The following is a 23,497-nucleotide window of genomic DNA, read 5'->3' on the forward strand; positions in this document are numbered from 1 at the left end:
TAGGCAACGGGTGAAGTGTCTTGCCCAAGGACACAACGACCGAGACTGTCCAAGCCGGGGCTCGAACCGGCAACCTTCCGATTACAAGGCGAACTCCCAACTCTTTGAGCCCCGATCGCCACGATTAAGTAGTACATCTACAAAATAATTTAAGTACAACATAAAAATAACTGCTCCTGGACAAAGGCAGATTACGCATAGTTGTGAGGATCATGACCAAGACAGATGAAAATAGAACAACCAGGATTTCAGACTTTGTGACTTCACGTTATACAGGGAGTGCAGAATTATTAGGCAAGTTGTATTTTTGAGGAATAATTTTATTATTGAACAACAACCATGTTCTCAATGAACCCAAAAAACTCATTAATATCAAAGCTGAATGTTTTTGGAAGTAGTTTTTAGTTTGTTTTTAGTTTTAGCTATTTTAGGGGGATATCTGTGTGTGCAGGTGACTATTACTGTGCATAATTATTAGGCAACTTAACAAAAAACAAATATATACCCATTTCAATTATTTATTTTTACCAGTGACACCAATATAACATCTCCACATTCACAAATATACATTTCTGACATTCAAAAACAAAACAAAAACAAATCAGCGACCAATATAGCCACCTTTCTTTGCAAGGACACTCAAAAGCCTGCCATCCATGGATTCTGTCAGAGTTTTGATCTGTTCACCATCAACATTGCGTGCAGCAGCAACCACAGCCTCCCAGACACTGTTCAGAGAGGTGTACTGTTTTCCCTCCTTGTAAATCTCACATTTGATGATGGACCACAGGTTCTCAATGGGGTTCAGATCAGGTGAACAAGGAGGCCATGTCATTAGTTTTTCTTCTTTTATACCCTTTCTTGCCAGCCACGCTGTGGAGTACTTGGACGCGTGTGATGGAGCATTGTCCTGCATGAAAATCATGTTTTTCTTGAAGGATGCAGACTTCTTCCTGTACCACTGCTTGAAGAAGGTGTCTTCCAGAAACTGGCAGTAGGACTGGGAGTTGAGCTTGACTCCATCCTCAACCCGAAAAGGCCCCACAAGCTCATCTTTGATGATACCAGCCCAAACCAGTACTCCACCTCCACCTTGCTGGCGTCTGAGTCGGACTGGAGCTCTCTGCCCTTTACCAATCCAGCCACGGGCCCATCCATCTGGCCCATCAAGACTCACTCTCATTTCATCAGTCCATAAAACCTTAGAAAAACCAGTCTTGAGATATTTCTTGGCCCAGTCTTGACGTTTCAGCTTGTGTGTCTTGTTCAGTGGTGGTCGTCTTTCAGCCTTTCTTACCTTGGCCATGTCTCTGAGTATTGCACACCTTGTGCTTTTGGGCACTCCAGTGATGTTGCAGCTCTGAAATATGGCCAAACTGGTGGCAAGTGGCATCTTGGCAGCTGCACGCTTGACTTTTCTCAGTTCATGGGCAGTTATTTTGCGCCTTGGTTTTTCCACACGCTTCTTGCGACCCTGTTGACTATTTTGAATGAAACGCTTGATTGTTCGATGATCACGCTTCAGAAGCTTTGCAATTTTGAGACTGCTGCATCCCTGTGCAAGATATCTCACTATTTTTGACTTTTCTGAGCCTGTCAAGTCCTTCTTTTGACCCATTTTGCCAAAGGAAAGGACGTTGCCTAATAATTATGCACACCTGATATAGGGTGTTGATGTCATTAGACCACACCCCTTCTCATTACAGAGATGCACATCACCTAATATGCTTAATTGGTAGTAGGCTTTCGAGCCTATACAGCTTGGAGTAAGACAACATGCATGAAGAGGATGATGTGGACAAAATACTCATTTGCCTAATAATTCTGCACTCCCTGTATAAAGCAGACACTTTCCTTAAACATACTCATGAAATCATTCTCTCTCTGTGTTTGTACAGTTGCTCCTGAGGCAGAACTGAGTGCAAAGCTGAAGGATGGCCTGGAGCTACGTGCTGGTGCCACCATGAGACTGCATGCCACCATCAAGGGTCGTCCCACTCCCAAGATAACTTGGGCAAAGATGAACACTAACATTAAAGACCGTCAGGGCATCATCATCAAATCCACCCATGTTGACACCATGGTGATGGTGGAGAAAGTGAACAGATATGATGCTGGCAAATACATTCTGAGCTTGGACAGCTTAGCTGGCATGAAGATGTATACCATCGTTGTCAAAGTTTTTGGTCAGTACAGGAAGTTATTTCACTAAACAAATGCATTAATATTTTGCAGTGACTATAGTCAAGTCAGATTGATATTAGTCACTAATGGTTAGTCTTATTTTCTTGATTAGTTCAATTTTACAAAAAAACAAAAAACAAAAACATTAGTATGAAGTGTTGTTTTATCTTTCCAGACACTCCTGGACCACCAGTTAATCTAATGGTGAAGGACACATGTAAGGATAGTGCCTCCATCTACTGGGATGCTCCTCTGATTGACGGTGGCTTTGAAATTACCCACTACATAGTACAGAAGCGTGACACTGAGAGGAAGGCTTGGTCTACCGTTTCCACCAACTGCAATAAGACATCATTCAAGGTTCCAGACCTAGATGCTGGGCGGTCCTACTGCTTCAGAGTGGCAGCAGTTAACCAGCTGGGTACTGGAGAGTTCTGTGAGACTGATGATTCAGTCAGAGCAACAGGTGGGTTGGATCATAACAGGTTATGTACTTGGATTTTGTTTCTCCAACTGTCATACTAATTACATTTAATTTTACAGAGGAGCCTGGGCCTGTCATGGACTTCAAGACCCTGCTGGTTACCAAGGATTCTTGCACTTTAAGCTGGAAGAAACCCCTCACTGATGGTGGTAGTCGCATCATCTGTTATGTACTTGAGGTTCTCAATGGTGAGGATAAATACAAGGAGCTAATGAGGTCTAAGAATATGCAGTACAGTGCCAAGGACCTGGTGGAGGATAGAGAGTATACCTACAGAGTCAAAGCTGTGAATGACACAGGAGAGAGTGCTCCCAAGGAGCTGAAAGTGGTTGCCAAGGACCAGATCAGTAAGTATCCCCTTTTATGAAACATTCAGACAAATAACTTAATAAGTAAGCACATAAAGTCTTTAAATATGGATATATTAAGTAGTTGCTCCTTTCCTATAAAGTTCTTCCCAGTTGTGACTTGAGGGAGTTGCCCAACATGTGCTACATTGCCAAGGAAGGCAGTACCGTCCGCCTGAAGATCCCAATTATTGGCAAGCCTACACCCAAGGTAACCTGGAAGAAGGGAGATGATGAAGACCTGACAGACACTGGCCGAGTGTGTGCAGAGTCCTCAGCAGTTAACACCACCCTCCTCATCAGGGACTGCCAAAGGACTGATGCTTCCAAATACACCATCACGCTGAGAAACAGTGCTGGAAGCAAAGAGTCCACCATCTTTGTCAGGTAAGGATCATGTAATGGCATTTAAAGGGTATTTTCCTCAAAATGAATTTCACCATATCCATACAACAGTGTCTACACATAAAAAATGTCAAAATTATCCTTTTTCCTTATTAGGGTGGTGGGTAAACCTGGCATTCCTGGAGGACCAGTAAAGTTCAAAGATGTTGCTGCTGATGGTGCCACACTAAAGTGGGGTCCTCCCAAGGATGATGGTGGCTCTGAAATTACCAACTATATCCTGGAAAAGAGGGACTCCATCACAAACATGTGGGTGACTGTGTCCTCTGTTGTGGAGACCAACACCATGAGAGTAACTGGTCTTCATGAGGGCACAGAATACATCTTCAGAGTATGTGCCGAGAACAAGTATGGGGTCGGCGAAGGACTCAAATCTGAGCCGATTGTAGCCAAACATCCATTCAGTAAGTACTGTATACTATTTCAAAGGCTGAATTGTGTTGTTATTCAATATTTATTTGTCTTTTTGGACTGCTAATCACTCTTCATCACTATTTTTGTACAGATGTTCCTGATGCTCCTGCTCCTCCTCAGATTATGAGCATGCGCCATGATTCAGCTTATCTTGCCTGGACTGATCCAAGGAAGACTGGAGGATCTCCTATTACAGGTATGGTCTGCTTTAACATTTCACCAACCTCCTCTCTGGCTCAATTCCACAGCATGTCTTTTGCCCTGTCTTCTTTTCCTAACACAAAACCGGTTGCAGATGGCCGCTCCTCCCTGAGCATGATTCCCCTGAAAGGGGATCGTCTGATTGTCGAGGTTTCTCTGTATAACTGTAGGGTCTTTACGTGCCTTCAGATGACTGTTGTTGTTATTTTGGGTTACATAAATAAAACTGAATTTAATTGAACTATCAACAACTATGTTATTCTGTCCCGATATTCTTGATACAATTTATATGTCAACTTTGGTTTATTTTGCTTTGGTAATATGTGCAGGCTATCATGTTGAGTTCAAGGAGAGAAACAGTATGTTGTGGAAGAGGGCAAGCCCAGCTGCCTTGAAGATGAGAGAACATAAAGTCACTGGGCTGACTGAAGGTCTGGAGTATGAGTTCAGAGTGATGGCAATTAATTTGGCTGGAATTGGTAGACCAAGTGCCCCCACTGATCCACAGGTGGCCCTGAACCCCGTTGGTAAGTAAAAGAAAAAATTACAAACATCTTTACAAAAATGATTTTCAAATATAAAACAATACATTCATTATTGTCATATCTATACCGCTAGATGCACCTGGTAAACCAGATGTGATCAGCATTACAAGGAGCACTGTGACCCTCCAGTGGACTGAACCTCAGTTTGACGGTGGCCACCGACTGACGGGCTACATTATTGAGAAAAGAGACCTGCCTTCTAAAATCTGGGTAAAGGCAAACAATGTGAATGTTGTGGAACCTGCATTCACTGTCACTAAATTGCAAGAGGGCTGCAAATACGAGTTCAGAATTCGGGCAAAGAATGCTGCGGGCGCTCTCAGTCCACCCTCTGAGCAGACAGATACCATTATCTGCACAGATGAATATGGTAAGATGAGATATAAATCTATATTAAAACCATTCTGAATGTTTTCAGGCAGCATGATAAAAATAAAAATTTCCATTTGTCCTCCATCAGCTGCGCCAACCATTATAATTGATGCTCAGGTGATGGAAGGCTTGACTGTCCGAGCTGGCGATACTATCGTCATCACTGCCACAAGCATTTTAGGGAAACCTGCACCAACCTCCTGCTGGTCAAAGGGAGGAAAGTACTTTAAACCCTCAGATCTTGTTCAAATTGAGACCACTGCCACATCCTCCACTTTGTCGGTCAAATATGCTAGCAGGAAGGACTCTGGAGACTACATAATCACTGCCAGTAATCCCTTTGGTGTAAAGGAGGAAACTGTGAAGGTCAAAGTTCTGGATGTTCCTGGTGCTCCTGGACCCATTGAGTGCAGTGGTGTATCCTCAGAAAAAGTGACTCTTACATGGACAGCTCCTACTGAAGACGGAGGCTCTCCTATCAAGTATTACACCCTGGAGAAGAGGGAGACCAGCCGTTTGCTCTGGACTATCCTAGAAGATAACATTATTGATTGTCACTATGTGGCCAACAAACTCATCCAGGGCAATGAATACTTCTTCAGAGTCTCTGCTGTTAACCAGTATGGTGCCAGTGAGCCATCACACTCTGAGGCAGTTAAAATGGTAGATAGATTTGGTATGTATCATTTATTTTTGTTCTACAGTATATCTGGAAGAAGAATGCTAAATATTTGGATTCATCAATATATTTCTTTTATGGATCCACATAGGTCCACCTGGTCCACCTTCCAAACCAGAGGTTGAAAAAGTCGATGGACATTCAGCCACTGTGACCTGGAGAAGACCAACTGAAGATGGAGGAAGCGACATCATAGGTTATTGTGTTGAAAAGAAAGAGAAAAAAGGCATGAGATGGGTCAGAGCATCCAAGAAATCCATCACTGAACTCAGCTTTGAAGTCACAGGTCTCACTGAGGATGTGGAGTACGAGTTTCGTGTTCTTGCTGAGAACAGAGCTGGGTTTGGTGAGCCAAGTGAACCATCGATGGTTGTCAGGACAATAGTTGTTGCCTGTAAGTAAATAGATGTGAAAAGCAAAAGGCTACCAGACTCTGACATAATATTTCAACAATATAACAACAGCTTTGGGATTTTTTTGTGTAAAATTCTAGATTTATTTTATTAATTATAATAATAATAATTTCCTCTTTTATATCTTATAGATCCACCTGGACCTCCAGTCAATCCAAGAGTTACAGACACAACCAAAACCACTGCCACTCTGAACTGGGGAAAACCTCTTCATAATGGTGGACTGGAAGTTACTGGATATGTCATTGAGCACAAAAAAGAAGGAACAGAAGAATGGGTTAAGGATACCCCATCATCTCCACTTAGGATCACAGAATTTGTTGTTCCTGAACTAGACACTGGTGCAAAATACTGCTTCAGAATTAGTGCTGTGAATGCTAAAGGAGTGGGAGAACCTGCCGAAACTAAGGAATTCACTGAGATTGTGGAGCATGCAGCTGAACCTGGAATGGAGCTTGATGTTGAGCTCAGAAGAACTCTTGTTGTCAGAGCTGGCTGCTCCATTCGCCTTTTTGTGCCAATCAAGGGACGTCCTACACCTACTGTCACCTGGACCAAGGAAGGCGGACCTGTTCCACGTGCAGTCATTGACAGCACTGAATCATTTACGATGCTGATCATTCCTGAGAGTTCAAGAATTGATGCAGGCAAATATGAGCTTACCCTCGAAAACTCAGCTGGAAAGAAGAGTGCTGACATACACGTGAGAGTTCTGGATTCACCTGGGCCTCCGCTTAACCTAAAACCAATCAAGATTGACAAAGAAAGCATTACGCTTCAGTGGGAAATGCCTCTCATTGATGGTGGTGCAAAGATCACAAACTATATCATTGAGAAAAGAGAATCAACACGCAAGGCTTTTGCTACTGTTGTTACAAAGTGCCCAACTACTTCAGTCAGAATTTGTGACCTGGGTGAAGGTTGTGAGTACTATTTCAGAGTGTCTGCTGAGAATGAGTATGGTATCGGTGAGGCGGTTGAAACTTCTGATCCAATTCGTGCATCCCAGACACCAAGCTCTCCAGAGAGCATTATTCCTACTGATATCACCAAGAACTCTATCAGCCTGGCTTGGACCAAACCTAAGCATGACGGTGGAAGCAGAATTACAGGATATGTCCTGGAAGCCCAGAAGAAGGGAACTGATCAGTGGTCTCATATTACGACGGTCAAGAACATGGATTTCACTGTGAAGAATCTCAATGAGAATGAGGAGTACATTTTCCATGTAATGGCTGTCAATCACTCAGGTAGGAGTATTCCAAAGGAGAGCAAACCCATTGTTGTCAAGGACTCTACTTCTTTGCCAGAGTTTGACCTGCGTGGAGTTTGTCACAAGACTGTTATTGCCAAGGCAGGAGATGATATCAAGGTTGAAATTCCAGTTATGGGACGTCCTAGACCAACTGTCTCTTGGCAGAAGGATGGCGCAGCCCTGAAACTCACACAGAGGACCAATGTAGAAACGACTGCTGCTACAGTCATTATCAGCATCAGTGAGTGCACCAGAGCTGACAGTGGTGTATACACCATGACAGGAAAGAACATTGTTGGATCTGTGACAGACAGCATCACTCTGAAAGTTCATGATGTACCTGGTCCACCCAAAGGACCCGTTAAGATTGTGGAAATATCTCGTACTTATTGTATCTTTTCATGGGACGCTCCTGAGAATGATGGAGGGGTTCCCATCAACAACTATGTCATTGAAATACGAGACACCACTTCTCAAACATGGACTGAGTTGTCGTCTACCGTCATCCGCACAATGTTTAAAGCCATCCGGTTAACTACTGGATCAGAGTATCAGTTCAGAATAAAGGCTAAGAACAGATATGGTGTTGGACCTCCTATTACTTCAGAGACAGTGGTGGCTGCCTATCCATTCAAAGTCCCTGGTCCTCCAGGTACTCCTAACGTTGTTGCATTTACCAAAAACTCAATAACAATTGGCTGGAATGAGCCTGTGAATGATGGTGGAAATGAAGTCATTGGCTACCATGTTGAGAGGAAAGAAAGAACCAGCATAATGTGGTATAGGATTAGCAAGGGTCTTGTAAAAGGAAATATCTTTAAATCCTCTGGACTTGAAGATGGAGTTGCTTATGAGTTTCGTGTCATGGCTGAAAACATGGCTGGAATTGGTAAACCCAGCAAGGCCTCAGAACCGATATTGGCCTTGGACCCTGTTGACCCACCAGGTCAGCCTGTGCCAATATCTGTCAACAAGAATGCCATTACTATTCAGTGGACAAAGCCTGAGTATGATGGTGGGTTCAAAATCACCGGCTACATTGTGGAGAAGAGAGAACTGCCTGCTGGTCGCTGGATGAGAGCCAACTTTACCAACATAATTGAAACAACGTTCACTGTTAGTGGACTAACTCAAGATGCCTCATATGAGTTCCGTATCATAGCCAGAAACTCAGCAGGTGCAGTGAGCATACCTTCTGAGCCTTCAGATCCTATTATCTGCAAAGATGACATTATCGAACCACGCATTATGGTAGATGCCATCTTTAGGGATGTTGTTCTACTAAAGGCAGGAGAGTCATTCAAGCTTGAAGCTGATATTGCTGGTCAACCAACACCATCTATGGTTTGGACCAAAAATGGAAAGGAGGTTGAGAATACAATGAAACTGGAAGTTAGGTTCACTGAACTGACAACTACTCTAACCAACAAGGACTCTATAAGGCCAGATGGAGGTGAATTCATTTTGACTGCCACTAATGTTGGTGGATTTGCAAAGCACATTTTTAATGTTAAAGTGCTTGACAGACCAGGACCACCAGTTGGACCTCTTAAGGTAACTGATGTCACAGCTGAGAACTGTGCACTCTCCTGGGCTCCACCTGCAGATGATGGTGGTTCCAAGATTGAAGGATATGTGATTGAGAAGCGTGAATCAAGCAGACTGGTTTGGACCAGTGTTGTTTCAGACCTCCAAGATACACAATACAAGGTTACTAAGCTGCTCAAAGGAAACGAATACATTTTTAGAGTAATGGCAGTGAACAAATATGGAATTGGCGAATCGCTTGAATCACAACCCACTATTGCAGACAACCCATATGTGATTCCAGATCCTCCTGAGAATGCTGAGGTGACAGCTATCACTAAAGACTCAATGGTTGTCATGTGGCAAGCACCTAAGAGTGATGGTGGAACTCCCATCACCACCTACCATATTGAAAGAAAAGATAGAATGGGCCTCCGTTGGGTCAAGTGTAACAAGAGGAAAGTCAAAGATCTGCAGTTCAAGGCAACAGGTCTTGTTGTTGGACATGAATATGAATTCAGAATTATTGCTGAGAATGCTGCCGGATTGAGTGTACCAAGTGTGTCTAGTCCATTCTACAAGGCTACTGATGGACTATACAAGCCTGAAGCTCCATGCAACCCCAGAATCTTGGATACAACCAAGTCTTCAATTACTGTGGCTTGGAACAAACCTGCATTTGATGGTGGCTGTGAAATAATGGGCTACATTGTAGAAACATGCATCCCATCTGAAAAGAAGGAAGAAGAGGAATGGACCATTGTGACACCCAAGGAAGGTCTTCCTGCTACCTCATTCACCATTGTTAACCTGAAGGAGAATCAAGAGTACAAGATTCACATCTCTGCTGTCAATAGTGAAGGAATTGGAGAGGCAGCATCTGTACCTGGTAATCCAAAGGCAGAGGACAGGCTTCTCCCTCCTGAGATTGATTTGGATGCGGAACTTCGGTCAGTTGTCAGGCTTAGAGCTTGCTGTTCACTTAGACTGTTTGTGCCTATCAGAGGCAGACCACCCCCTCAGGTAAAATGGACCAAAGGAGATGGGGAACCAGTTGAGAGGGCAATCATTGACAGCACAACATCATACACATCACTGATAATTGAAAATGTCAACCGATTTGACAGTGGAAAGTATAATCTTACTGTTGAGAACAGCTCTGGCTCCAAGACAGTTACAGTACAAGTCAGAGTGCTTGATACACCAAGTGCCCCACAGAATCTGAAAATTACTGCTGTGACAAAGGATGCTGTGACTCTGACTTGGGATCCACCAGTGAATGATGGTGGAGTTAAAATTAAGAATTATGTTGTTGAAAAACGTGAGTCTACAAGAAAAGCATATGCCACAGTCAATGCTCTCTGCTATCAAACCACCTTCACTGTTGACCAGCTCCTGGAAGGATGCAACTATTACTTTAGAGTTTTAGCGGAGAATGAGTATGGCATCGGCTTGCCCATTGAGACTGGTGAATCAGTTAAGGTGTCAGAGAAACCACAGCCTCCTGGCAAAATCACTCTTAAGGATGTTACCAAAAACAGTGTCACTCTCTCCTGGGAGAAGCCAGAGCATGATGGTGGCAGTAGAGTGGGCTGTTATGTTGTTGAGATCCTGCCTAAGGGTGCTGACAAGTGGACCCAAGCACTGATCGTAAAAGAAACAGAAGCTACTATTAGTGGACTAAATGCAGGTGAAGAATATATGTTCCGTGTTGCTGCAAGAAATGAAAAAGGAACTAGTGATCCACGTCAGATTGGAGTCCCTGTGATTGTAAAAGACCTTGTTATTGCACCTGCTGTCAAAATGTTGTTCAACACATTTACTGTGTTGGCAGGAGAAGACTTGAAAGTGGAGGTTCCTTATATTGCACGCCCCAAAGCAACAGTTTCATGGGTAAAGGATGGTCTCCCTCTTAAGAGAACTAGCAGAGTAAACTTTGGTGCTACAGACACAATGCTGAACCTCACTATAAAAGAAGCTACTAAAGATGATGTTGGACACTACATTATTACTCTTACCAACACAGCAGGAGAGACTAAAGCAGATATTGGCATTGTTGTTCTTGACAAACCTGGCCAACCAGGTGGTCCAGTTAAGGTAGAGGAAGTCACTTCTGACAGTGTAACCATCTCCTGGAATCCACCAGAGTATGATGGTGGTTGCACCATCAAAAGCTATATTGTAGAAAAGAGAGACACATCTACAACTGCCTGGATGGTTGTATCTTCCAACCTAGCAAGGACCAAAATTAAGGCAGGCAGGCTGAAAACAGGTTCTGAGTATCAGTTTAGAATTACTGCAGAAAACAGATATGGAAAAGGTCCAGCTCTTCTATCACCATGCATTTTGGCTCAATACCCATATAAACTCCCAGGCCCTCCAGGTACACCATCCATTGCAGTCTGCACCAAAGATAGCATGGTGGTCACCTGGAATGAACCTGTCATTGATGGTGGAAGTTCTATCTTGGGCTACCACCTTGAACGTAAAGAGAGGAACAGCATCCTTTGGGTCAAACTAAACAAATCTCTTATTACAGACCAAACCTTTAAGACCACTGGTCTAGAACCAGGAATGGAGTATGAATACAGAGTGTATGCTGAAAACATAGTTGGAATAGGCAAAGCAAGTAAAGTGTCGGAGGGCTATATTGCTAGAGATCCTTGTGATCCACCTGGCACCCCAGAGGCAATAAAGATTACTAAGGACTCAGTGACTATTGTTTGGACCAAACCTGAGTATGATGGTGGTGCAAAGGTTACAGGCTACATTGTGGAAAAGAAGGAGCTTCCAGAGGGTCGTTGGTTGAAGGCTAATTTTACTAATGTAATTGAGACGGAATATTTAGCAAGTGGACTTGTGGAGGGCAATCAGTATGAGTTTCGTGTCATTGCCAGAAATGCTGCTGGTGTTTTCAGTATTCCTTCTTACAGCACTGGTCCAATTACTGCCAGAGATGAGATTGAGCCACCGCGCATAAGCATTGACCCAGAGTATACACAGAATATTGTGGTCAGTGCTGGCGACAACTTCAAAATTGATGCAGATGTTCATGGAAAACCACTGCCCTCTATCCACTGGATGAAGGGAGAGCAGGAACTAGGCAACACAATTCACAGGGAAATCAAGAACACACCCACCAAAGCTTTTATATCTGTCAAAGAAGCTAAACTGTCTGATGGAGGGCAATACATTTTGCTACTGAAAAATCCTGGAGGAGAAAAGACTGTACAGGTCAATGTTGTTGTTCTAGATAAACCTGGAGAACCACAAGGGCCTCTTGTTGTCACAGGAATAACCAAAGACAGATGCTGCCTTGCATGGAAACCACCATTGCAGGATGGTGGCAGCAAGATCTGTCACTACATTGTGGAGAGAAGAGAGACAAGCAGACTAATCTGGACTGTAGTTGAACAAAAAGTGGAGAACATTTGTCTAAAAGTTACTAAGCTCCTGGAGGGAAATGAGTACATCTTCAGAGTCCGTGCTGTCAACCAATTTGGAGTAGGCGCACCACTTGAATCTCCTGCTGTCATAATCAAGGATCCATACATGCTACCTGGATCGCCCAAGAACTTAGAAGTTTCAAATATTAAAAAGGATTCAATGGTGCTTACCTGGGAGGCTCCTTCTGAAGATGGTGGCAGTCCTGTAACTGGATACATAATTGAGAAGCATGACAAAGAAGGCGTAAGATGGACTAGGTGCAATAGGCAAACAGTCACTGATTTGAGTTTTAAGGTCAAAGGACTTTTGGAAAGCCACAATTATGAATTCAGAGTTGCAGCTGAGAATTCTGTTGGTGTTGGTGAGCCAAGCTCCCCAACTGTTTTCTACAAAGCTCTTGATCCTATCTTTAGGCCTGGCCCACCACATAACCCAAGAGTTACAGACACTACAAGAACATCAGTATTCCTGTCATGGGGAAAACCCATTTCTGATGGAGGCTGTGAGATTCAGGGATACATTGTTGAGTGCTGCACTACTACTGCTGAAGCACCTGCTGCTGAAGGAGCTGCCACAGACACAGTTGTTGAAGAATGGATAATGTGCACACCAGCTACAGGTGTTAAGAAGACTAAGTTTGAAGTTGCAAATCTGAAAGAAAACCAGGCATACAAGTTTAGAGTATATGCAATCAACAAAGTAGGAGTTGGTGAGCATGCTGATGTTGCTGGAATTGTTGTTGCTACGGACAGAGCAGATGAGCCAGACCTTGACATTGACCCAGAACTAAGAAAAATTGTTACCATTAAAGCTGGTGCGTCCCTAAGACTCTTCATTCCTATCAAAGGCAGGCCCACACCTACTATAAAGTGGGACAAAGATGAAGCTCCCCTTAAAGAGAGTGCTCAGGTTGAGATAACCAGCAGTTATACATTGCTTGTGATTGATAAAATGAGCAGAAATGACAGTGGAAAATACACAGTCTCTGCAGAGAATTCCAGTGGAACCAAATCTGCATTGGTTGTTGTCCGCGTCCTTGACACACCTAGTGCTCCTGTTAATCTTAAAGTGAAAGAAATTACAAACCAGTCAGTAACATTGGAATGGGAACCACCTCTGTTGGATGGTGGATCCAAGATCAAAAACTACATTGTTGAAAAAAGAGAAAGCACACGCAAAACATTTGCAGCTGTTGTCACAAATTGTCATGCTCTTTCATGGCAGATCGAACCACTCCAGGAGGGCTGCAGTTACTACTTCCGTGTACTTGCAGAGAATGCTTATGGTGTTGGTCTGCCTGCAGCAACTGTTGATCCTCTTAAGGTCTCAGAAGTGCCCCAGGCTCCAAAGAGTTTAATTGTTACAGATCAGACAAAAACAAGCATCTCTCTGGCCTGGGAGAGGCCAGAGTATGATGGTGGTAGCAGGATCATGCAGTACTTGCTTGAGGTGCAGCTGAAGGGTCAAGAGAAATGGTCTGCTGTAAACACTTTTAAGACAATGGAAGCAACAGTCTCCAATTTGAACCCAGGAGAGGAGTATCTTTTCAGAATTACAGCTGTCAATGATAAAGGGAAGAGTGATCCCAAAGTCCTTTCCGGGCCAGTGATGACCAAAAACTTGGTCTTTGAGCCAGATGTCCGTCCAGAATTCAGCAGCTACAGTGTTCATGTGGGCAAAGACATTAACATTGACATTCCTATCTTTGGACGTCCTAAACCTACCATCACATGGACTAAAGATGGCGCTCCGTTGAAGTTTACTACAAGAGTCCATATTGTCAATACACCAACACATACAACACTAAGCATAAAAGAGGCAGCAGGCGATGATGGTGGTATGTACAGCATAAATGTTGCCAACTCAGCTGGAAAGAAGGACACAACAATTGAAGTCATTGTACTTGACAAACCTGGCCCTCCATGTGGCCCTGTGAGATTTGATGAAATCACAACACAGAGTGTCACTATATCATGGGACCCACCAAAACACAATGGTGGATGCCAAATTTCAAACTACGTTGTACAGAAAAGAGATACGACTACTACAACATGGGAGAATGTTAGTATCAACTGGGCCAGAACCACCATAAAAGTACCTAGACTAAAGACTGGAGCTGAGTACCAGTTCAGGATCATTGCCCAGAACCGTTATGGTAAAAGCCATGGTCTGGATTCATCTGCTGTAGTTGCTCAGTACCCATACAGAGAGCCAGGCCCTCCAGGCACTCCTTTCATCTCTTCTCTCTCTAGGGACCACCAAATTGTTGAGTGGCATGAACCTGTCACAGATGGAGGCAGTCCTGTTCTTGGCTACCATCTTGAAAGGAAAGAGAGGAATAGTATTCTCTGGGTCAAGATCAACAAGACTCTCATCCACGAGACAAGTTTCAAGAGTTACCCCTTGGAGGAGGGTGTTGAATATGAATACAGGGTTTATGCTGAAAATATTGTTGGAATTGGAAGGAGCAGCAAAGTCTCAGAGGGATGTGTTGCCCGTGATCCATGTGATCCTCCTGGAATACCAGAGGCCATCCATGTGACCAAAGACACCATTGTCATTCAGTGGACTAAACCAGAATATGATGGTGGAAGCAATATCACTGGCTATATTGTGGAAAAGCGTGATCTGCCCGAGGGCAGGTGGGTAAAGGCAAATTTTACTAATGTGATTGAGACCCAGTTTACAGTGACTGGTCTGACTGAAAATGCACAGTATGACTTTAGAGTCATTGCTAAAAATGCTGTTGGCACTGTCAGCAAACCATCATATAACAGTGGACCTATAACTGCAAGTGATGCTGTGGAGGCACCCAAATTCTCCATTGATCCTGCATTCACCAAGACCATTATTGTCAATGCTGGAGAGACATTCAAGCTAGATGCTGATGTACGTGGCAAGCCGCTGCCAACAATCCAGTGGTTCAAAGATGACAAACCAGTTGAAAACACACTTCGACTAGAGATCAGAAACACAGAAAACCATGCAATGATTGTCATTAAAGACTCCATTAGAGTTGATGGTGGAACTTATACACTCCAGCTGAAAAATGAAGCCGGTAGTGAGACTGTTCAATTTAAGGTTTTAGTACTGGATAAACCTAGCCCATGTGAAGGACCACTCCATGTCACTGGAGTCGCTGAAGATAGATGCACACTGGTATGGCACCCCCCTCTACATGATGGAGGTAGTCCTATTACACATTACATCATTGAAAGAAGGGAGACAAGTCGTCTAGCTTGGACTGTTGTTTCTAGCAACTGTGGCACCACATGCTACAAAGTTACCAAATTACTGGAAGGTGACGAGTATATGTTCCGTGTAATGGCAGTTAATAGTCATGGTGTAAGTGAGCCACTGGAGTCTGGTGCAGTAATAATGAAAACTCCATTTGTTCTCCCTGGTCCACCTCACATTGAGGATGTATCTAACATTGCCCATGATGGTATGACCATCTCTTGGTCTGCCCCTGAGACTGATGGTGGCAGTGAAATTACAAATTACATAATTGAGAAAAAGGATAGAACCGGGATCAAATGGACCAGATGCAACAGACAGAAGGTCACTGATCTCTCATTTAGAGTTACAGGCCTGACCACAGGCCATGAGTATGAATTCCGAGTGGCTGCTGAGAACATAGTTGGAGTGGGAGAGCCAAGCCTTGCAAGTTCATACTACAAGGCCTGTGATCCCAAGTACAAACCTGGAGCCCCAGGATATGTGCATGTGATTGACTCAACAAAGACTTCTATTACTGTGTCATGGGGTAAACCTCTGTCTGATGGTGGCAGTGTCATTCAAGGATATATTGTTGAAGTCTGCAAGGCTGAAGAGGAAGAATGGACCATGGTCACTCCTCCAACTGGCCTGCGTGTCAACAAATATGAAATTACAAAGCTTACTGAGGCTCAGGAGTACAAGATTCAAGTGTGTGCTCTGAACAAATTGGGAGTTGGCGAGCCGGCAGTTCTGTCTGGAACAGCTAAGCCTGAAGAAAGGGTCGAACCACCTGAGATCCACCTTGACTCTGAGCTGAGGAAGGGCATTGTACTGAAAGCAGGCGGCTCTGTTAGAATCAATATTCCATTTAAGGGCAGACCAACACCTGAGATAAAGTGGACTAAGGATGATGGAAACCTGACTGAAAAACCAGTGGTCGAGAAAGCTCATAATTTCACACAGTTGTCTATTGACTCATGTGACAGAAGTGACTCAGGAAAATACACCCTCACACTGACTAACAGCAGTGGCACTGTGTCTGAGGTTATTTCAGTTAAAATTCTGGATGCCCCTGGGGCCCCACAGAACCTTGTTGTTAAAGAAATCAGAAAGGACTCTGTCACTCTTGCTTGGGATGCTCCATTGATTGATGGAGGTGCCAAAATCAAGAACTATGTCATTGACAAACGTGAATCAACAAGAAAGGCATATGCAAATGTGTCCACAAAATGCACCAAAACAACATTCAAAGTTGAGAACTTGATTGAAGGTGCTATGTACTACTTTAGAGTCATGGCTGAGAATGAATATGGAATTGGGCCGGCTGTGGAAACAAAGACTGCCTCCAAGGCCTCTGAAGTACCACTGCCTGTTGGAAAGATCTTCCTCAATGATGTCACTAAATCCAGTGTCTCACTGGCCTGGGAGAAACCTGAGCAGGATGGAGGGAGCAGAATTGCTGGCTATCTAATTGAGATGCAACCTAAGGGTACAGATAAGTGGGGAGTTGCAACAAATACAAAAACATGTGAAGGTACTGTCACAGGCCTTACAGCTGGAACAGAATACCTATTCCGCATCATTGCTTACAATGAAAAGGGAAAGAGTGAGCCAAAAGCACTTGCTGCACCTGTGATTGCCACTGACATGACCATGGAGCCCAGCATCAAAATTCCATTCAACACTTACAGTGTATTAGCTGGAAAGGATCTAAAGTTAGATTTTCCTGTTCTTGGCAAGCCAAAACCTAAAGTCACCTGGGCCAAGGATGGTCAGCCTTTGAAGGTGACATCAAGAATGAATATAATATCCACTAAAACAACAACGGGAATAGAAATTACTGAGGCATGCAAGGAGGACTTTGGCAAATACACAATTACAGCAGCCAACACCACTGGAACAACCGCAGAGGATGTATCTGTCATTATCCTCGACAAGCCTGGTCCACCAAAAGGGCCAGTCAAGATTGTTGAAGTGAGCAACACCTTTGTCCACCTCTCCTGGGACCCCCCAGAGTACACCGGTGGATGCCAAGTAAAGAATTACATAGTAGAAAAGAGAGACACAACCAGTACAACATGGCAAACAGTCACCACTCAGCTAGCTAGAACGGCTTTTAAGGTCAGCAAGCTGAAGACAGGTTCAGAATATCAGTTCAGAATCATAGCTGAAAATAGATATGGAAAGGGTGCGCCTCTGGATTCCAAGGCCATTGTGGTGCAATATCCATTCAAACCACCGGGTCCTCCAGGAACACCACATGTGAAATATGCAACTAAAGAAATGATGATCATTGAATGGAATGAGCCAGTCAATGATGGTGGAAGTGCAGTTATTGGCTACCATTTGGAAAGCAAGGAAAGAAGCAGCATTCTATGGAGCAAACTGAACAAGACTCTCATTACAGACACACAATTCAAGATCGTTAACCTTGAGGAGGGTATTGGATATGAATTTAGAGTTTATGCTGAAAATATTGTTGGCATTGGCCGATGCAGTAAAGTATCCGAGTCCTTTGTTGCTCGCGACCCATGTGATCCTCCTGGTACCCCAGAAGCTGTATCTATTTCTAAGAACCAGATCAGGATTCAGTGGACTAAGCCTCAGTATGATGGTGGTAGCAAAGTGAATGGATATATTGTGGAAAGGAAAGACCTCGCCTCTCCTGATGGACGCTGGGTAAGAGCTAACTTTACCAATATAGTTGAGACTGAGTACACTGTCACTGGTCTAACAGAAAATGAGCAATATGAATTTAGAGTTATTGCAAGAAATGCAGCTGGCATCTTTAGCGAGCCATCTGACAGCTCTGGACCTATTACTGCTACTGATGAAATTGAACCACCAAGGGCCTCAATGGATCCTAAATACAAAGATGTTATTGTTGTAAATGCTGGAGAAAATCTGCTTCTGGATGCAGACATCTATGGAAAACCAATTCCTGAGGTGCTCTGGCTGAAAGAGGGCAAGGAAATGGACAAAGCTTTGCGCATCGAAGTGAAAACTACACAGAAACGTGCAGCAATGACGATTAAGGATGTAACCAAGCTTGATAGTGGCCACTATGACCTCATCCTCAAAAATCTGGGTGGTACAAAAGTGTTCCCTATCACAGTTAAAGTCCTTGATAAACCAGGTCCACCCACTGGACCCATGAAGATTACTGGAGTCATGGCCGACAGGTGCATTCTTGCCTGGTCTGAGCCAGCTCTAGATGGCGGAGCCAGTATCACTCACTATGTGCTGGAGAAGAGAGAGACTAGCAGGTTGTCCTGGACCGTGGCTGCATCAGACATCAAGGGTCTGTACCATAAAGTAACAAATTTGCTTCCTGGAGATGAATACATTTTCAGAGTCAGAGCAGTGAACAAATATGGCATTGGTGACTATCTGGAAAGTGAACCCATTATTGCACGCAATCCTTACAAGCCTCCTAGCGCTCCTGGAACTCCAGAAGCCAGTCTGATCACAAAGGACTCTATAGTTTTGTCGTGGACAGCTCCTGAACAGACTGGTGGAGCTGAAATTGAAGGCTACCATCTTGAAAAACGTGACAAAGACAGTGTACGGTGGACAAAATGCAACAGACAAAAGCTTACAGACGCTCAGTTTAAAGTCACAGGTCTGAGCACAGATCACTTCTATGAGTTCCGTGTTGCTGCTGAGAATGAGGTTGGAATGGGAGATTTCAGTGAGCTGTCCCTGTTCTACAGGGCATGTGATGCCATAAGACCACCTGGGCCTCCGCACCATCCTAAAGTAACAGACTACACAAAGTCCTCTGTCTCTCTGTCTTGGGGCAAACCTGACTTTGATGGCGGTGCTTATATCAAGGGATACATTGTTGAAATGAGGGAGTATACACCGGTACCTGAGTCAACAGAGGAGGCGGAGATAGCACCAGCAGTAGAAGCACCAGTTGAAAAAGAATGGACAATGTTCACTCCACCCAGTGGCATTCAAGCCACCAAATTAACTATAACAGACTTGAAGGAGGGTGGAGAGTACCAGTTCCGTGTCTATGCAATAAATTCAGAAGGAGTGGGGGAGGCTGCTAATGTCCATGGCACAGTGGTTACTTCTGACAGGGCAGAAGCACCAGAGATAGAACTTGATGCTGAACTCAGAAAGGTTCTATCTGTCCGTGCTGGTGGGACTCTACGCCTCTTTGTCACCATCAGAGGAAGACCTGAGCCTGCTGTAAAATGGGAGAAAGTTGACAGTACCCTTACAGAGCGTGCTGTAATTGATACTACTCGTTCATTCACCATGCTTGTCATTGACAATGTTAATCGCTTTGACAGTGGCAAATACTCACTAACACTAGAAAACAGTAGTGGGAAAAAATCTGCAATTGTTGCAGTGAGAATTTTGGATACACCAAGTGCACCACAAAACTTTACCGTGAAGGAGCTAAAGAAGGATTCAGTGACTCTTGCCTGGGATACTCCACTTACTGATGGTGGCTCTAAAATCACAAACTACATCATAGAGAAGAGAGAGTCTGTTAGGAAGGCCTATGCTGCTGTCACCAGCAACTGTACAGCAAACTCATTTAAGGTAGAAGACCTGCCAGAAGGTGGAATTTTCTACTTCAGAATCTGTGCTGTTAATGAATATGGCCAAGGCCAGATGGTCGAAACCAAAGAAGTAAAGGTAGCTGAGGTACCTTTGCCACCAAGCAAGGTTACCCTTGTAGATTTGACCAAGACTAGTGTGTCACTGGCTTGGGAGAAACCTGCTCATGATGGTGGATGCAAAGTAATGTGCTACAATGTAGAATTTAAGCCTAAGAGTGGGGATAAATGGGGCACAGCATGTACAGTTAAGGTACCGGAAGCAACTATTCCTAATTTAACTCCAAATGAAGCTTATTTATTCAGAGTTGTTGCAATCAATGAGAAGGGGAAGAGTGAGCCAAAGGATCTTGGCTTACCTGTGGTTGCAAAGGATGTTGCTATTGAACCATCTATCAACTTGCTGTTTACCACATACACTGTGAAGGCTGGAGGTGACCTCACTTTTGAGGTTCCAATAAGAGGCAGACCAAAGCCCGCTGTGTCCTGGAAGAAGGATGGCCTTCCTTTGAAGCAAACCACATCAGTTTCTATCTTAAACACTGCAGCCTCATCCAAAATCATTATCAAAGAGGCTAAGAAGGAACATGTTGGGAAGTATGAAATGACTTTGGCAAACACAGCAGGAACTGTTACAGCAGATATTGGAGTCATTGTCCTTGATAAGCCAGGTCCACCTAAAGGAATTAAGGTGGATGCAGTGACTTCAGACAGCATCTCCCTTTCCTGGTCCCCACCAGAATATGATGGTGGCTGCTCCATCAGCAACTACATTGTGGAGAAGAGAGACACAAACACACAGGAATGGCAGATGATAGCAAGTAATGTTGCTAGAACAGCTTTCAAAGCTGGCCGCCTTACACATGGAGCAGAGTATCAGTTTCGTATTTATGCTGTTAACCGCTATGGAAAGAGTAGTTATCTGGATTCACCTGGAATCACTGCTCAGTACAATTTTAAACAGCCCGGACCTCCTTCTACACCCATAGTGAAACTGGCCACCAAGTCTTATATGCTGGTGACTTGGAATGAGCCAGTTAGTGATGGTGGTAGTCCTGTTCTGGGCTACCACCTGGAGAGGAAGGAGCGTTCTAGCATTCTTTGGACAAAGATGAACAGAGGAATGATCAAAGATACAGAGTACAAAGTCACTGGAATTGAAGAGGGCATGATGTATGAATACCGTGTATATGCTGAAAATATTGCCGGTATTGGTAAATGTAGCAAGGCTTGTGAAGCCGTAGCAGCAAGAGATCCATGTGACCCTCCAGGTAAACCCATTATCATTGCAATCACCAGAACATCAGTCTCCTTATCTTGGGAAAAACCAGAATATGATGGTGGAGCAAAGGTTTCTGGTTACACAATTGAACGCAGAGACCTTCCAGAAGGACGATGGACAAGGTGCAACTTCACTAATGTACCTGAGACCCATTATGATGTGACAGGCCTTACAGAGAACAGCCAGTATGATTTCCGTGTCATTGCAAAGAATGCAGCTGGACTGTTTAGTATACCATCAGACAATACTGGTCCCATCACTATTAAAGATGATGTGGAGCCACCACGCATCATGATTGATGTGAAGTTCAGAGAGACCGTGTTTGTGAAAGCCGGAGAAACTCTAAAGATTAATGCGGATCTTGCGGGACGTCCTGCTCCTGTCATTTCATGGACCAAGAATGGCAAAGAAATTGAGCTAAGAGCTAGAATTCAAATTGTTTCAACAGACACCAGCACGTGTCTCACTATGAAGGATTGTATCAGAAGAGATTCTGGACAGTATGCCCTGACTTTACAAAATATTGGTGGAACAGTTACCATGCCAATAAACTGTGTGATTCTAGATAGGCCAGGACCCTCAGCAGGACCACTTCAGATTACAGGTATCACAGCAGCAGAGTGCACTCTGTCTTGGGGTCCACCTCAGGAATCTGGTGGTGCAGACATCACTCATTATGTTGTTGAAAAACGTGAGACCAGTCGGCTGTCATGGACACTGGTGAAGGCAGATGTCACAAAAACATTCTTTAAAGTCACAGGTCTGCTCAAGGACAATGACTATATCTTTAGGGTTCTTGCTATTAACAAGCATGGTGTTGGTGAAGCTCTGGAGAGTGATGTTATAAAGGTTACAAATCCATACACCTTTGCCACTGCTCCAGCTAGTGTTGATGTCACTACTATAACTGGAGACTCAATGACCCTCACCTGGTGCAAGCCAGCCAATGATGGAGGCAGTCCCATTACTGGATATGTGATTGAGCGGCGTGAGAAAACAAGCATGCGTTGGGTCCGTGTGAACAGAGATCCAGTTCCTGAATTTACCACAGTAGTAACTAAACTCCGCAAGGGTTGTGAATATGACTTCCGAGTTTATGCTGAAAATGCAGCTGGTTTGAGTCCACCGAGTGAACCATCTGCAACATTCAGAGCAGTAGATCCTCTGGTCATTCCTTCTCGTCCAACCAAGCCAAAGATTGTGAATTCAACCAAAGACACCGTGTCTATTGTCTGGAAACCACCAACAGATGATGGTGGTGCTCCTATCCTTGGATACAGTGTAGAATACAGAGACTACATCCAGAAACCAGAGGAAGAAGAAGAATATGAGGAGGAAGAGGAGGTACTTGAGTCACCTGAAGAACTAGCAAGATGGGTTGAGGCCATCCCTCTTACAAAGAGCTTAGAATTCACCATCACTGGATTGAAGACAGATGCAGAATATGAATTCTGTGTTAAAGCAATCAATAAAGTTGGCAGCAGTGTGCGTAGTCCATATTCAAATCCATCTGCCGCAAAGGACAGAACTGCAGAACCATCATTTGATGTTGACATTGAGATGCGTAAAGTGCTCTCTGTTAAGCATGGTACAGCATTTACTCTTAATGTGCCATTCAAGGGAAACCCTTTGCCATCAGTGACATGGGCTAAGGAGGGTGTTGATCTGAAAGTCAGAGGAACCATTGAATCAACAGAATCCAGCACTTCATTGACTATTGAGAAGTCAACTAGAAATGACTCTGGAGAATACACTGTCACAATTGAATCACCACTAGGAAAAGCAACGTTGCCTGTGGTTGTCAAAGTACTTGACTCTCCAGGACCCCCAGTGAATGTTAAAGTAACTTCAGTGACCAGGGATTCTGCAACCCTCACTTGGGATCCTCCAGAGAATGATGGTGGTGATGCAGTAAAGGCCTACCATGTTGAAAAACGTGAGGCCAGTAAGAAAGCCTGGGTGTCTGTGACTGGCAACTGCCACACTCTGACTTACAAGGTGGAAGACCTACAGGAGGGAGCTATCTATTATTTCAGAGTTATTGGAGAAAATGAGTATGGAGTGGGTGTCCCTCAGGACGCTAAGGCTGGGACAAAGATCACAGGTAACATATGCACTGAGTGCTTATATTTGTAAAGGTTTTTTC

At 44.0% G+C, this 23,497-nt stretch overlaps 1 protein-coding gene across 1 annotated transcript in view; it reads left to right on the top strand.

The window, feature by feature from the left end:
* The window catches only part of LOC309690427 (titin-like), a 175,415-nt gene that overhangs the window by 123,662 nt on the left and 28,256 nt on the right, over positions 1 to 23,497 (top strand). Inside the window, 11 exon segments of the mRNA XM_082507460.1 lie at positions 1,899 to 2,186; positions 2,360 to 2,650; positions 2,728 to 3,015; positions 3,120 to 3,402; positions 3,517 to 3,824; positions 3,926 to 4,030; positions 4,365 to 4,562; positions 4,654 to 4,950; positions 5,041 to 5,628; positions 5,723 to 6,025; positions 6,176 to 23,455. Coding sequence (XP_082363586.1) covers positions 1,899 to 2,186; positions 2,360 to 2,650; positions 2,728 to 3,015; positions 3,120 to 3,402; positions 3,517 to 3,824; positions 3,926 to 4,030; positions 4,365 to 4,562; positions 4,654 to 4,950; positions 5,041 to 5,628; positions 5,723 to 6,025; positions 6,176 to 23,455 — 20,229 coding nt within the window.

This window comes from Aulonocara stuartgranti (assembly GCF_965226115.1).
Source record: "Aulonocara stuartgranti genome assembly, chromosome: 16".
Classification (NCBI taxonomy): domain Eukaryota; kingdom Metazoa; phylum Chordata; class Actinopteri; order Cichliformes; family Cichlidae; genus Aulonocara; species Aulonocara stuartgranti.